Source organism: Corythoichthys intestinalis, chromosome 19, assembly GCF_030265065.1.
Source record: "Corythoichthys intestinalis isolate RoL2023-P3 chromosome 19, ASM3026506v1, whole genome shotgun sequence".
Classification (NCBI taxonomy): domain Eukaryota; kingdom Metazoa; phylum Chordata; class Actinopteri; order Syngnathiformes; family Syngnathidae; genus Corythoichthys; species Corythoichthys intestinalis.
The window spans coordinates 8487484-8502856 of NC_080413.1; the positions used below are offsets into that span (position 1 = coordinate 8487484).

General features: G+C 37.4%; 1 protein-coding gene across 2 annotated transcripts in view; it reads left to right on the forward strand.

The window, feature by feature from the left end:
• The first annotated feature begins 4451 nt into the window (after positions 1-4451).
• itpkb (inositol-trisphosphate 3-kinase B) overlaps positions 4452-15373 on the forward strand; it is a 54520-nt gene continuing 43598 nt past the window's right edge. Inside the window, exons 1-3 of one of the 2 annotated variants that reach the window (XM_057823090.1) lie at positions 4452-4768; positions 11679-11838; positions 14052-14205. In XM_057823090.1, coding sequence (XP_057679073.1) covers positions 11792-11838; positions 14052-14205 — 201 coding nt within the window. In that variant the 5' untranslated portion in view covers positions 4452-4768; positions 11679-11791. The remainder of the gene's footprint in view (positions 4769-11678; positions 11839-14051; positions 14206-15373) is intronic. The other variant, XM_057823091.1, reaches the window with a different exon arrangement.

Here is a 15373-nt window from a genome sequence, read left to right on the forward strand (position 1 = left end):
CCACATTTTTACATTACCTACTAGAGATGTCCCGATCGATCGGCATGCGATCGGGTCCGATCACGTCATTTTCAAAGTATCGGAATCGGCAAAAAAATATCGGCCATGCCTTTTTTAAATATATATATATATATATATATATATATATATATATATATATATTTTTTTTTAATTAAATCGTTTTCTAAATGTATTTAACGTTAGACATTATATGTTACACTCATCCAGAGTCTTTAGCTTAGGATAATGGCGGTAATTAATTAAAAAAAAAAAGTATCACGTTGAATATTTAACGCAATTAATGCATGCGTTGCACGATCCACTCAGGCATTGTCGCGCTCAATCTGTAATGGTGCTGTTTTACCCATTTAGAGAAATAAAAGGCAGCGCAAAATGAGTAGAGTGAATTTTGGCAGCCTTTGAAGCCTTTTTTAATAGGCTAAAGCTTTACAATCCTTCTCCCTACGATTAGAAATATCATGGGAAGCAATGTGGGGAAGCAAGGTAGCAATTGATCTTTTGCTTAACACCTTATGTTATTTCCCAACGCAGAGAAGATAAATCCATTGGTAGCACTACGCACAGTCATGGGTCCACTTCCCATCATGCATTTGGGTTGAATGACTGCAGTATCATTTACTGAAAGCTCACAAATACACTAGATGGCAACATTTAGTCACAATATACAAAGTCACATTTATCCTTTAAGAATTACAAGTCTTTCTATCCGTAGATCCCTCTCACAGAAAGAATGTTAATAATGTAAATGCCATCTTGAGGATTTATTGTCATAATAAACAAATACAGTACTTATGTACTGTATGTTAAATGTATATATTCGTCCGAGTTTTATTCATTTTTTTCTTAATGCCAAAATGTATATGATCGGGAAAAATTATCGGGAATGATTGGAATTGAATCGGGAGCAAAAAAAAAAGCAATCGGATCGGGAAATATCGGGATCGGCAGATACTCAGACTAAAACGATCGGATCGGGAGCAAAAAAAACATGATCGGAACAACCCTATTACCTACATTGGCTACTCCTGGCTGAAAAAAAACTTCTAATATCTCTCCTTTTAGAAGGGGGCAGAGTAGCCGGTATGTGTGTGTGTGTGTGTGTGTCGGGGGGGGGTGTCAAGTCATCAGTTAATCAAACTTGTGTTTCAGGGAAAAAATGGACTGTCACATTGAGTGAGTGAAAAGGAATAAGTTTAAGTCAGAACATAATGAAAATAATTCACTTGATAATGGTAGGGTCTATTCTATCCTTACAACATATGAGAAGACAATCTAAATTACCTATGCAACTGAACTTATTATATAATTCAAATAAGGTTGCTTAAAAGTTGGTGGGGACAATTTGAGCACCCTGAAAAGTTGGTTGTGTTATGTCCCTACCGTCCCTATGCAAACTTATGACCTTGTACTACAGCATCAACATCAAGGTCTGCCTACTTGAAGAGGGAACAATAGCATCAAATAGCTGCTGCTTTGATTATTATTTGATCACCAAAAAATTAAATTAGGATTCATCCAATATTTTCATGTTGTTGTGATTTTTTTTTCTTTTTTTTCCCAGGAAGCCAAACATAAAAAATTAAGCGGCGGAAACCCTCAACACGATGAAAAAAGCGTTGCAAGTCAGTCGCCACCCAGTTTCCCAAAATCAAAAGAGAGTGGGTCTAGTCATATGATGACACAAGGGATGCAAGTCCAGCGATGACGACTGAAGAGATCCTGTGAGGCCTGCCAGATGCTGAATTTCTTCCGTCTGCGACATCAGATGACGATAACTTAGGAGAAATAAATGTAGCAAATTTTGATGAAATGAAATCATAAACTAGTCATATATACAGTACAAATTTACAAAAGAAAAATCTAGTTACCTTCATATTTTAATAATAATTATTTATCTTTGTATATAGAACACTTAATGCTACAGAAAAGAGTAAATACACATTTCCCACTCTAAACTGCTTCTCAATCTTTTGCATTATCATTTTTCAAAGTTGTGGTAGTCCGTTGCTATCCTAACTTTGTGTTGCTTACTAAATTTATGTTCTTTGATGTGTGCCATTGTTTGCTTTGTATAACTTAGCTTTCTATGTTGTGTCACAATCTGACAGCAAAAGCTGATGCTGATTCAACATAAATCTGGTATCACCTATTATTGTGGCCTATTAAAAATTGTTTCAGAATGTAATATAATTACTAGGGTTGTTTCGATCATGTTTTTTTGCTCCCTTTCCGATCGTTTTAGTTTGAGTATCTGCCGATCCCGATATTTCCTGATCCGATTGCTTTTTTTTTTTGCTCCCGATTCAATTCCAATCATTTCCGATAATTTTTCTCGATCATATACCTTTTTGGCAATGCATTAAGAAAAATAAATGAATAAAACTCGGACGAATATATACATTCAACATACAGTACATACGTACTGTATTATTTTATTATGACAATAAATCCTCAAGATGGCATTTACATTATTAACATTCTTTCTGTGAGAGGGATCCACGGATAGAAAGACTTGTGACTTTGTATAATGTGACTCAATATTGCCATTTAGTGTATTTGTTGAGCTTTCAGTAAATGATACTGTAGACATGCCCAAATGCATGATGGGAAGTGGAACCATGACTGCGTAGTGCTACCAAATTATATATCTTCTCTGCGTTGGGAAATAATATAAGGTGTCAAGGAAAAGATCATTTGCTACCTAGCTTCCCCACATTGCTTCCCATGATATTTGTAATCATAGGGAGAGAGAATGTAAGGCTTTAGCCAGTTAAAAAAAAAGCTCCAAAGGCTGCCAAATTTCACTCTACTCATTTTACACTGCCTGTTATCTCTCTATATAGGTGAAACGGCGCCATTACAGATTGAGCGTGACAATGCGTTGGTAGGTCGTGCAGCGCATGCATTAACTGCGTTGATTATTTTAATGTGATACATTTTTTTAAAAATTAAGTACCGCCGTTATCGGGATAAATTTGATAGCCCTACCTTAAGCCTAAACTAAAAACTCTGGATGAGTGTAACATATTATGTTTGTAACGTTAAATACAATTAGAAAACGGTTTAATTAATATATATATATATTTATATATTTATATATATATATATATATATATATTAGGGCTGTCAAAATTATCGCGTTAACGGGCGTTAATTAATTTTTACAAATTTGATAACCCTACCTTAAGCCTAAACTAAAGCCTCTGGATGAGTGTAACATATTATGTTTGTAATGTTAAATACAATTAGAAAACGGTTTAATTTAAAAATATATATATATATTAGGGCTGTCAAAATTATCGCGTTAACGGGCGTTAATTAATTTTTACAAAATTTTACAAATTTTATTAAAACGAAAACATGAAGAGGGGTTTTAATATAAAATTTCTATAACTTGTACTAACAGTTATCTTTTAAGAACTACGAGTCTTTCTATCCATGGATCACTTTAACAGAATATTAATAATGGTAATGCCATCTTTTTGATGTATTGTAATAATAAAGAAATACAGTACTTATGTACCGTATGTTGAATGCATGTATCCATCTTGTGTCTTATCTTTCCATTCCAACAATAATTTACATAAAAATATGGCATATTTTATAGATGGTTTAAATTGCGATTAATTGCGATTAATTACTTTTTAAGCTGTAATTAACTCGATTAAAAATTTTAATCGTTTGATACCCCTAATATATATTAAAAAAAGGCATGGCCGATATTTTTTTGCTGAATCCGATACTTTGAAAATGACGTGATCGGACCCGATTGATCAGGATGCCGATCGATCTCTAATAATTATTACAATTATTATACTATTACATATAGTAGTATACTATAATAATATTGCTAGATTTTTTTAAAGAATTGTTTTGAATAATGTTGGAAAGTCAAAGTCAGTGTTCTGAATCTGTTTACTTTCCATTCTTTTGCACTAGTAAATGCTATCAGCATTTAACCTCTTTGTTTATTTGTGACTAATCAGGAGAAAATTTGTCGTTTAGGACAGCCCTAGTGTACCAGAATATATTTCCTCCACACCCTTGTCACCAGTTTTTAACCCCTGACGCATGAAGAGGGCCCCTGGATATGTTCGCCTTATAGGCCCCAAAATTGCCAAGGGAACTGGCGTCGGGGCCCAAAGTGATATCTTTTCATGAGGCCCAAAATCCCTGGCAGCGCCCCTGTTCCCGGGTGACTGATGATTTTTGTATTTTATTTTTAATTTTTAATTAAAGTTTCAAATAAAGTACACTTGCATGAGAATAGGTTTGCTAACAAGGCTTACATGTGCCAATGGGCGTTATCCTGGTATCAAACCCGTTTCTCTTAATTAACCGTACGTGCGCGCGCTCTTTCCCGCGCACGAGTGTTTGCGTGCGCGTACGCGCTTGTCTCCCGGTCACTTCCGGCTTCGCGAGGCGGATGGAGGTCGGTCCTCCACACAGTTTACGTCTGACTCGCTGGATGGAGTTGCCGAGTTGCTCACATGGCGCCGGACACCTCCCGAGGGTCGGGCGTCTCCTCGGCCGGCTTGTAGTGACGAAAGCCGGGGGACAGCAGTCGAGGAACCGACGCTTCTGGTAGTTTGCGTGGCACTTTTTCCGAGAAGAGTTTAACCAAGTTTAAGACGCCCCCCTTTAAGACAACGAAGAAGTCGCTGTATTGACGTAGATAAGTGCTTATTATTCATTATTTCGTGAAGTTGCTGCAATGAATGTGCACTTTGTGAGGATAGCTTTTAAGGTAAGACACTTTTACTAACTTGTACGCGTAGTATTATTTTTTTAAAAGAATGTATTGGTTTCCTAAAAAAATGTAATTATTACCACCAACATGTATGTCATGTTATAACAACATCCTGCAATGTATCAATACAATAGAAATTTTTGGTCATTTGTGCCTTTTTCAAACGTTATTAATAATGTAGAAACATTTGAAAATGACAAAGTGAAAATAAACAAGTCTACCATAAGGAACAATATTTAATACAGTAGTGTAATAGACCTAAGTGTTCATAAAAAAAGTAAACAGTTTGAACATAATCACAACACAAAAGACACAAAATACTGCATTCAAATAGAGATTCAGTTAAAATTAGTTGTATGTAAATAAAACAAAAAAACAAATCAGTTCTTGAATTTTAGCAGTTCTTATTAGGGCTGCAGCCATCGATTATTTTAGTAGTCGATTAATCGATGAACTAGTTATTTTGATTAATCGGGTAATCGGATAAGCATGAAAAAATTAAAATACCTGAGCTGGGCCTCAAACTGTATAAAAAAATAATAAAAAATGAGGATCTACATATGTACAACAAAAGAACAATTGGCTTACTTACATAGCAAAAGTCCACTAGCTTAAATGCTATAAAATACTAACTTTTTTTTTTTTTTTTTTTTTTCACAATGCTCTCAACAAATGGTTCAGACACATATTCCCACAAAAATTGGCTAAATATACCTTTAAACTAAATTACAAATGCATGAAGAAACATTAGCTCAAACAAAAACCTAGCCTATGTTGGTCTTAACAGGGAGCAGATGGATTTGTCCATGTAAAATGGGGCAGACTAGAGAGCAGTGTATCCACCCAAATCAATTAAACTAAATGCAAACACTTTCAAAAAAACAAACCATTACAACGCCACTTTAATTAAACGAATACTCGAAGCAGCAAAATGTAAATCGAATCTTTTTTCTAATGGAATCCTCGAGTTAATCGATTAATCGTTGCAGCACTAGTTCTTATACTTTTAAAATGTACAAAGTTTGATTAGAAAATGTTTTAACGTGCTGTTTGCAATTTGTCTAATCGTATTCAAGTTTAAAAATGATTTGCTTTATTAAGATTTAATTCAGTGATTTGTGTATCACTATTTGTACTCGTACCACACTGTTAGAATCAATAGTGTGAGCACTTTTAAACTCATGTTTTGTCTCTAAATGACGTCTTTCTTCCACAGACATGAATATTTACGCAACGCATCTGCCTAATCACACTTTCACTTGTATATTTAGTCCTCAATGTTTGAATGAATGGAGTAGAATTATTTAAATATTTTTAATCTCACTAGTTTATTTCCTAAAATAGTCAAAGTTCAATGAGTATTATTATCATGATTGATTCGGGTTCCCCTCAAAAAGCTCAAGTATTTTAAATAACCGCCTTTGAAGATGGCGACGACAAATGTTGAACTCCAATATTTGCCTTGCGTCTAATTAAAACTCAAGTCAACATGTAAAATTCAAGTCAATATTTGGATATTCAATGCCGGTTTGCTTCAAAGGTCTATGAAAGGCATTGACAGTAGGGCTTCCCCCAAAACGCAATATTTACGCATATCCTGGCAAATCACACAATACTAAACTTTGCATCCATCCTGGTCATCGCTTGTAAACACTCGTAAAAATGCAAAAGTCTCGCGTTTGAGAGTAAAGGCAAATGAAAATAAAAACTGTAAGATTCTGAAATGCTGCTAGCCAAGATTGGCTTGTAAACACATTCCACTTTCTTCCCCTCATTCTGTTTCCATCCTCACTAATCAACGCCGCAACTTGATAATCCTGCGACAAATCATGAAATATTTTTCCCAGAAACGGTGTCACTCCCACTTCAAGGGAGGAAAGCCAGGTGTTTATTCTCCTCGCTAAGCGGAAGAACATCCCAAGGCGCTTTTGGCCGCACATGACGAGAATACCAGCAGGATTTAAATTAGGCTTTTGAAAGGCTTCTTCACATTTTCTTTTGATGGGGTCACAGTGATTAATCGCTGTGGAGGAAATGCGTTGGTGACACTTTGGAAAAAGATGGATATACTGATAAAGTAAAATTGGAACTAGGTAGGGCTGCAGCTATCGATCATTTTAGTAGTCGATTAATTGATGAACAAATTAGTAAAAAAATTTAAATACCTGAGTTGAACCTCAAACGGTATAAAAAAATAAATACCGTAAATTAGGATCTATGTACAGTACAACAAAAGAACAATTGGCTAACTTACATAGCAAAAGTCCGCTAGCTTAAATGCTGTAAAATAACCTTTTTGTACAATGCTCTTAACAAATGCTCTTAACACACTATTCCCACAAAAAAAACGGCTAAATATACCTACAAACTAAATTAAAAATGCATTTAAAAAAAACTTTAGCTCAAACAAAAATTTAGCTTATGTTGGTCTTAACAGGGAGCAGCTGGATTAAGCCATGTGAAATGAGGCAGAATAGAGGGCAGTGTATCCACCCAAATCAATGAATCTAAATGCAAACACAAAACAAACCATTACAACGCCACTTTAATTAAACGAATACTCGAAGCAGCAAAATTTAATTTGAATCTTTTTTTCTAATCGAATACTCGAGTTAATCGATTAATCGTTGCAGCACTAGTTGGAATCTTTTATAACATTCCGGAACATATTTGAGGGACTGCGATGTATCATTTTACAACAAAACTGGCGATAGATAGATTTTTCATTTTTATTTTATTTATTTTTGTATGCATTTTTTAATAAAAAAAAAAAAAAGAAGGGAAGACTGACATATATTTTTTCCCCTAATTTTATGTAATATATATATATAAATTTTACAACAAAAAAGTTTATTTTAAATTTTTGTTTTTAGACATTACAAAAAACTATATATATTAAAAAAACAACTATAGATATATTAAACAATCTTTGAATGATTAATTATATATCTACAGTGTATACATTATTAACAAAAATAAGACATTTGCAAACATCTGTTTTTGCTTTGGAAAACAATGACACAGTACATACTACTGCTCTGCCATTGGCTGTTGCCTAGCATTTTCCTGAAATCCAATTGGCTAAGAAGGACCTCTACTGTATATGTATTTTTGTATCCCAGCGCCCCTCACAGAGTCGCCCCTCAGGCCATGAGGTGTTCCGACAGCTTTTACATAATGCACAACTCTCATTTTATGTTTATTGCGCAATAATCTAATTTTAACTTGTATTTGTCATACAGTGTGGAGCAGAAGTATTTGCACCTCTTATGATTTTGCAAGTTCACCCTCTTAGAAAATAGGTAGAGGTCTGAAATTTCAATCGTAGATGCATTTCCACTCATAGACATAGTCTTAAAAAATACAGAAATCACATTGTATGATTTAAAAAAAAATAATAATTTATTTGCAATTTACTGGGGCTGATAAGTATTTGTACATCTGAGAATCAGCAATAATTATGACACCCAAAAAGTTTTCAGTCTACCTTAAAAAAATGCACCTTTACCACATGAGTAACAGCCCACCCACCACCCATTTGAGCTCATTATTGTCAATTGGCCCGTACCCACAGTGTATCATAATCCAATTCCTACCATGGGCAAGACCAGAGAGCTTTCGAAAGACACCGGAGAAAAAATTGTTGAGCTCCATAAAGCTGGAAAAGGCTGTGGGACAATTGGAAAGTAGCTGGGTGAGAATAAATCAACAGTAGCAGCAATTGTTCGAAAACGGAAGAGGCTAAACATGACTGATAATCTACCTCGGACTGGGGCTCCATGTAAAATCTCTCCTCGTGGGGCATCACTCATGATGAGAAAAATGAGGGCTCAGCCTAGAACTACACGGCAGGAGCTGGTCAATGACCTGAAAAGAGCTAAATGCACAGTTTCAAAGGCTACTGTCAGTAGAACACTATGGTGCAATGGTTTAAAGTGTGTATGACACCAAAAAGCATGTTTATTTCATATTTCCCGTGGTGTTTTATGCTCCTGAATTAAATTAAATTGCAACTTTGTGTTAAAAATGGCCGCGAATACACCAATTACAAAGTAAACACTTCAAACTTTCTTTAAATAAAGGACTATTTACTTATGTTTGATCATGGATGGGCATGTAGAAAAGCTCTCCTCAGACACATTCTGCCATGTTAGCTGCTAGAGCTGGGAATCTTTGGGCACCTAACGATTCGATTACGATTACGATTCAGATTCATGTGAAAGTTTTAAAACTATTTTAAAGATAGATTCAAGTCAATATTTTACCGATTTAGGAGTATTTTAGATAAAAAGTTAATTAGGTTCGCTTGGAAGGTTCGCTACAACAGCCTTGCAGGGAAGTCTACTGCTTTAAGATGGCGGCCATTTACTAACGCCCGCATCTAGCTTTCTCTACATGTGCTGCTATCGCCACCGTGTCTATTGTACATCTAGTCCTTTATAAATATGATATCTACCTTAACATTATGTATTGTGGACGTACTTTGTAGCAGCTTTCGGCAGCAGTCAGGTATGTTGTTGTTGTTTTTTATCTCATGGCATGAGTTGAGCTCGAGCCGTGAGTTGAGCATTGGCATTACCCGAGGGGCCGGGTAATGACAAGCATGATGTTTAGCTACTCTCGCTCCGTTCCTCATTGCGTCCCGAAGACCGCGCGGCGCGCTGAGTGTGTTTTGCTTCCGCTTTACTTGACATATTTCAATAATCGGAATTTGGATGTTTGTGAATCGTTCTTGAATCTTCCACGGCCGAATCGCAAATAATCTAAGAATCGGAAAATTCGCACACCTCTATTAGCTGCACAACAACTGCAGCCGCTCTCCTATGACTCTCTCGCTGTTTACGTCTTCGCCGTGTAGTAAAGCATTATTTTTGCTATATCCGTGTTGACCATGTGACAGTTACGCGCTCCTCCGACGTCGGCCGGTTTGTCCGGCAGTCATTGTCCAGCTGCTTCCCTGAAAACGAGCCCTCAGCAGGGGAACGACGAGCTCTAACTTGCTCGTCGCCGGCCGGGTTGCCAATCGGCGAAGACAATCGACAACCCCGCCGCCGTGTGAAATGATCCGGGCTAGTTATGTGTGATTTTTCGCTTGGAAGACTTTAAAACATCACTCGGTTTGGGTTAGCATGAAGGCTAGCTGTCACGACTCTTGGTTTGTTTACATTCTCCGAAGCCGGGGGAGGGAAATGACAAAAGCCCGACTAACTCCGGTGGAATAAAATATCATTTGGGAGGTCTGACAGTAAAGGTGAAGTCGACAGTTTTGACCATTATGGAGTAATTTTGCCATGTCGTACTGAATAAATTCATTTTTATTATTTCGTATGTTATTTGTCATGACCATGTCATTTATTTAGCTATTGGAGAAAAATAATTGGTTAAAAAGAATATCCTTCAAAAATATTGGCGTAGAGAGACTGAAACAATGACATTTGCAGCTCTCTTTGTCGCATTTTCTCCGTTCTGAATAATTCCCCCTCAATGGGCTGAATAGTAAAACAGATGAAACCATTCTCCTGCCAATGTCATCCTCCTTTTGGGGACACTAGAGCCCTATAATGGTCGGCGTGGCTAATCGGCAGATTAAAAGACTCATTTCTCGTCATCTGCGCTTTGCCAAATTGTTGTATATAGTCAAATTGTCTCAAAATATGATTGTAACTCACATAATAATGCTATTTAAGACTTTTTTTCTCCTGTCGTATGCATTTTAAAATCATGCATTGCTCAGAAGGTTCCCCTGTTGAAGCCAGTACATGTGAAGGCCCGTCTGAAGTTTGCCAGGGACTATCTGAATGATGTAGAGGGGTCATGGGAGAAAGTCATGTGGTCAGATGAGACCAAAGTAGAACTTTTTGGTGCAAACTTGACTCATCGTTTGTGGAGGAAAAAGAAAGATGAGTACAATCCCAAGAACACCATCCCTACTGTGAAGTATGAGGGTGGAAACCTCATGCTTTGGGCTGCTTTTCGGCAAAGGTGACAGGACGACTGCACTGTATAGAGCAGAGGATGAATGGTGAAATGTATCGTCAGATTTTGGGCCACAACCTCCTTCCTTCAGTCAGAGACTTGAAGATGAGTCGTGGCTGGATCTTCCAACATGACAATGATTCAAAACACACAGCCAAGGGTCAAGGAGTGGCTGCATAAAAAGCATATCAAGGTTCTACAGTGGCCTAGCCAGTCTCTAGAACTCAATCCAATAGAAAATCTTTGGATGGGGCTGAAACTTCATGTTTCTCAACGGCAGCGTCTGACCTCTGTAACTGCAAAACAAAGGCTTCTGCACTAAATATTAGCACTGATTTTCTCAGGGGTACAAATATTTATGAACCCCAGTAAATTACAAATAAATTATAAATATTGAAAAATCATACAATGTGAGTTCTGGATTTTTTTTTTTTAGATTATGTCTCTATAAGTGAAAATGCATCTACGATTGAAATTTCAGACCTCTACCTATTTTGTAAGTGGTTGAACTTGCAAAAACTCAAAGGGTGTAAATACTTCTGCTCCTCATTGTATGTTTTGACGCATTTTTATGCTTTACAAAAGTCGAGGTATCCTGTACAGATTTTTTTTGTTTGGGTTAACATTGACAGAGTTTTTGTTGAATGTTTATGATGTTACAAATTGGAAAAATGACATCTATGCATCTTCAGAAGGTGACTGTAGTGTTTGGATCCAAAACAGCACGCTACAAATCAGTCAGTTCTCATCCTTGTCCGTCCTGTTATTCTTCCTTCCCCCAGTAAGAACAATGCTATCTTTTATTTTAGGGCTCAGGACTCCAGGAATAATCTCTGTCTCTGACGCACTTGGAAAGTCTTGCCGTCTTTGCTGTTTAGGAAAAAAAACCGGTTAATTGTCTGTAATTTCTCCCGCTTATTTTTTTTGTCAGGCATGAGTTCAACCTCCACTGACTCACGAAGCCGTTCCGGGACCTCCTTGAATTCTAAGGGGATCTAGTCAGATGTACACACAGCCTTTAGGGCCTATGGCCCGGCCGCGGGGATGGCGGCAGCTGCCCTAAAGTGGAACGCCCTCGCAGTCATGAACGGGTGATTTGAAATCTTCTAGTTGACGGTGATAGATGTCCAAATCCATTTGAACTGGGAGTCTTGGCAGTGAATGATCATGTTTCAGTGCAACTGATGGCGATTTATGACGAACAAATATAATAAAGGTAACACAAGTAAACATAAACAGATGTTTTAAAAAAAATGTAGTAATAAAGATAACACAAGTAAACATAAACAAATGTCACAAACATGGAACGAAGATAACCTAAGTAGACATTAAATGCAGTTTTGTAACTCATTGACTGCTATTTAGGGCGATAGATATCAAACAAATGTAAAAAAGATAACTCATGTAAACATAAAATGCAGTTTTTAAGTCATTCACTACCACTGATGATGATAGATACTATTAAAAAATTGAATATACAGTGGGATTTGCGATACAAGGCTAACGATTATGCCGTTATATTGCTGCCACTATTCTGAGCGAGCAATCATGGATTTTGAGCACAGAAAACTAGATTTCGAGCATAAAAAAGTGAGCAGTTAAAGATTTTGAGCAAGCAATAACAGATTCTGAGCACAGAAAATAATATTGAGCAAAAGAAATTCTACTCTGTGCCGCTCAATTGCCCCCTCCCGCTCTCGCTCAGTCTCACAACCCCTGCGCTTGCTGGCTTGTTTTCTCAGCGCGCTCACTTGTGCACACGTTGCAAATGTGCCACGAAGCCTACCAATCAGAGAGCTGGCGGAAGTACACTGATTGGCTGTTTTCAAAGAAGTTGTCCTTCTCCTGTCCAATGTTTTTGGATGAATATTTTGAGATTTGGGGGGTGTCTTAGGCAGGCATGTGCCGGTTACCGATTTCAAGGTATACCGTGGTATGAAAACGCCACGGTTTTAAAACCGCTAAAATTTGCCACTATACCGTCACTACGGTATTAGTTATCTTTTACGTCCCATCAAGGCCGGCCCAGCCTATATGCAAACTATGCAGCTGCTTAGGGCCCCTGACCACTAAGAGCCCCCAATCTGGCAACCTCATTTTATACATTGTTAATAGAGCATCGTGAATAATGTGTCGCGCAATGCCGTTTATGGGTGGAAACATCCATTTTCTTGTCATCACAATCTGGCAACCTGGGGAGTGACGTTGAACCTGCTTTGCAATGATTGGTGCTCAAACTTGCTTGGAAAATAGATGCACGAATATGTCGAAGACAATTTATCCTTCTGGAGCAGAGAAACAAAAAATCTGATTAATATCCAAAATATGGTCGTACGGGTTGGTTTGCATGTATGGGTTTCACAGTACACTGTGACGAAAAATATGGGCCCCTTGGCATTATTTTGCTTAGGGCCCCCAAATGGCCTGGGCCGGCCCTGCGTCCCATAAATGCAGCCCCCCCCCCCCCCCCCCTAAATTTTTGTTGCTCAGTGTCAGTGAGTCAGCTGGGAGAACATGAAACACCTGAACTTTTTCCCCCATCAAAGATAACGAAGTAGCTGATATGGGAATACTTCGGGTACAGTTCAGGTAAAGTTATAGACAGCCGTGGCTAAGGTGGGCCAACTGACATGTAAAACATTTTTGGGCGGGGTGGCTACCAGAGAAGGCACTATCTCCAATTTGATTTCATATTTATACAACATTAAAGGTTAGTAAACGCTGTCATGAACGTTTCACAATAGCTACGAGATTTAACTCCAGCGTGTCTAGTGTGTCTAGCAGTGGTCAAACATACTGTAACGTAATCTTGTTAACAAGGCAGATAACGAGGCTAATTAGCATGGCAATTTAATTTGCTATTGAATATTTCCTTTATTTTTTAAATGGTATTTAACATAACAATATACTTATATTCCAATTTTCAAATATGTTGTATTGAAAAATGATAATCCTGTTGAATGGAAAAAAAGTTTTTTATTTTATTTTTTTTTTTTTTTTTTGTAACCCACAAATCTAAAAATAAAACATTATTAGCATTGTAATTGCAATACCGTGAAACCGTGATATTTTATGCTTAAGGTTATCATACCCTCAGAATCTCATACCAGTTTAAGCCTAGTCTTAGGTGTATGTAAAGGATTAATTCCGTTTTACGCAAAAATTTCGGTTACGTTGCCAGCGTAGGAGTGGAACTTGGTCGTAACCCGGGGACTAGTTGTACTTTGTATACTGGTACTTTCTTACCTTATATCACCATTTCGATATTTTGTCACACCCCTAATACAAACTATTCTTTTGACAGCGGTAATCAGTTTCACATCCAGCAAGGTTCTACCAGTACCAACTCCAGAGAAAGCGGTACCAGTGCATCTGGCCGTCCGGCTCTTCAGATTCCGAATCGGGGCTCCTACTGCCGGCTGCTTGGTGGATCTCCTTTCAGTCCTGCTAGTCCTCAGGTACAACTCATATAATCCAGAACAGAGATTTAGGCTAGGTTCATACCGCAAATCTTAATGCACAATTCTGATTTTTTTGTCATATCTGTTTCTTTGTCGTGCCTGTTCAGACTGCCTTTGTCCATTGAGCCTGTTCTAGTATCACACATGCGCACTGAGTCGCACAATCGCAGTCTGACACGCGCTGAGCAAACTGACCCGCATGCACAGAAGCATCAAAACAAATTACGCGCTGTGTGTGCATGACGCACACATAAGCCTTATGTGTGTGCGTTGAATCATTAGGATATTTTAAATAAATAATGGACATAAATTTGATTGGCTACTTTATGAATTAGTAATTTACGATGCATCGATAATCATGATAATAGTGATAACCGTGATCATCGTCAATACAACAGGAAGGATCCAAACATGCTCATACCACAAAAAGCTGCCCTTAGGCTGCTTTTTTATTTTTTACACGAAAGTGCAAAAACATTAACCATTTTCAAAGCAGTACTCATTTCTCTCAACAATACAATACATTTTCTGGAAACAGAATCTTTAGAATCTTTAGAAATAAGACTTCTTTTAACCAATATACTTTGTTTTCACAGATTTCTGTACTATTTTGCATGTTTGTAGTGTTACCGCTTTACTTAATCGTGATTTTACACGTTCTGCATATGAAATACACATTAGCGAATTAGCTAATTAGCTTAGCGCTCGGCGCTAACTGTTAACATCTCAAAAACAACAACAATAAAGGTACAAGAGGGTTCGTGTACTCACCTCTTATAGACGCACATGGGTCTTAGCAACACCCTCAGGACATTTTTCAATTGACATGACTTGAAACTACTGCTGGATATCTGAAAGACAAGGCGCAACGAACTATCTCTGTTCCGCTCTCGCTCTAAAAAATAACGCACAGAAGCGCAACCGCCACCCTGCCTGTCTCATACAGAAAATTTATTTTCCAGTCTTTTGAAAAGAAGTAAATCTCCCGCTCAGCGTGCGTCCTTTAATGGTTTCCGGGCGGCAGACATATCTTGAATTTCGTTCCGCTACGAGTGGCTGTCATAAAGTTCTTAGGGAAAATCATTGTTTTTGAACCTTTATGAATCGTAATCGAATCGTCACGTGTCGAATCGCGATGCATGTAATAATCGATTTTTTGGAACTC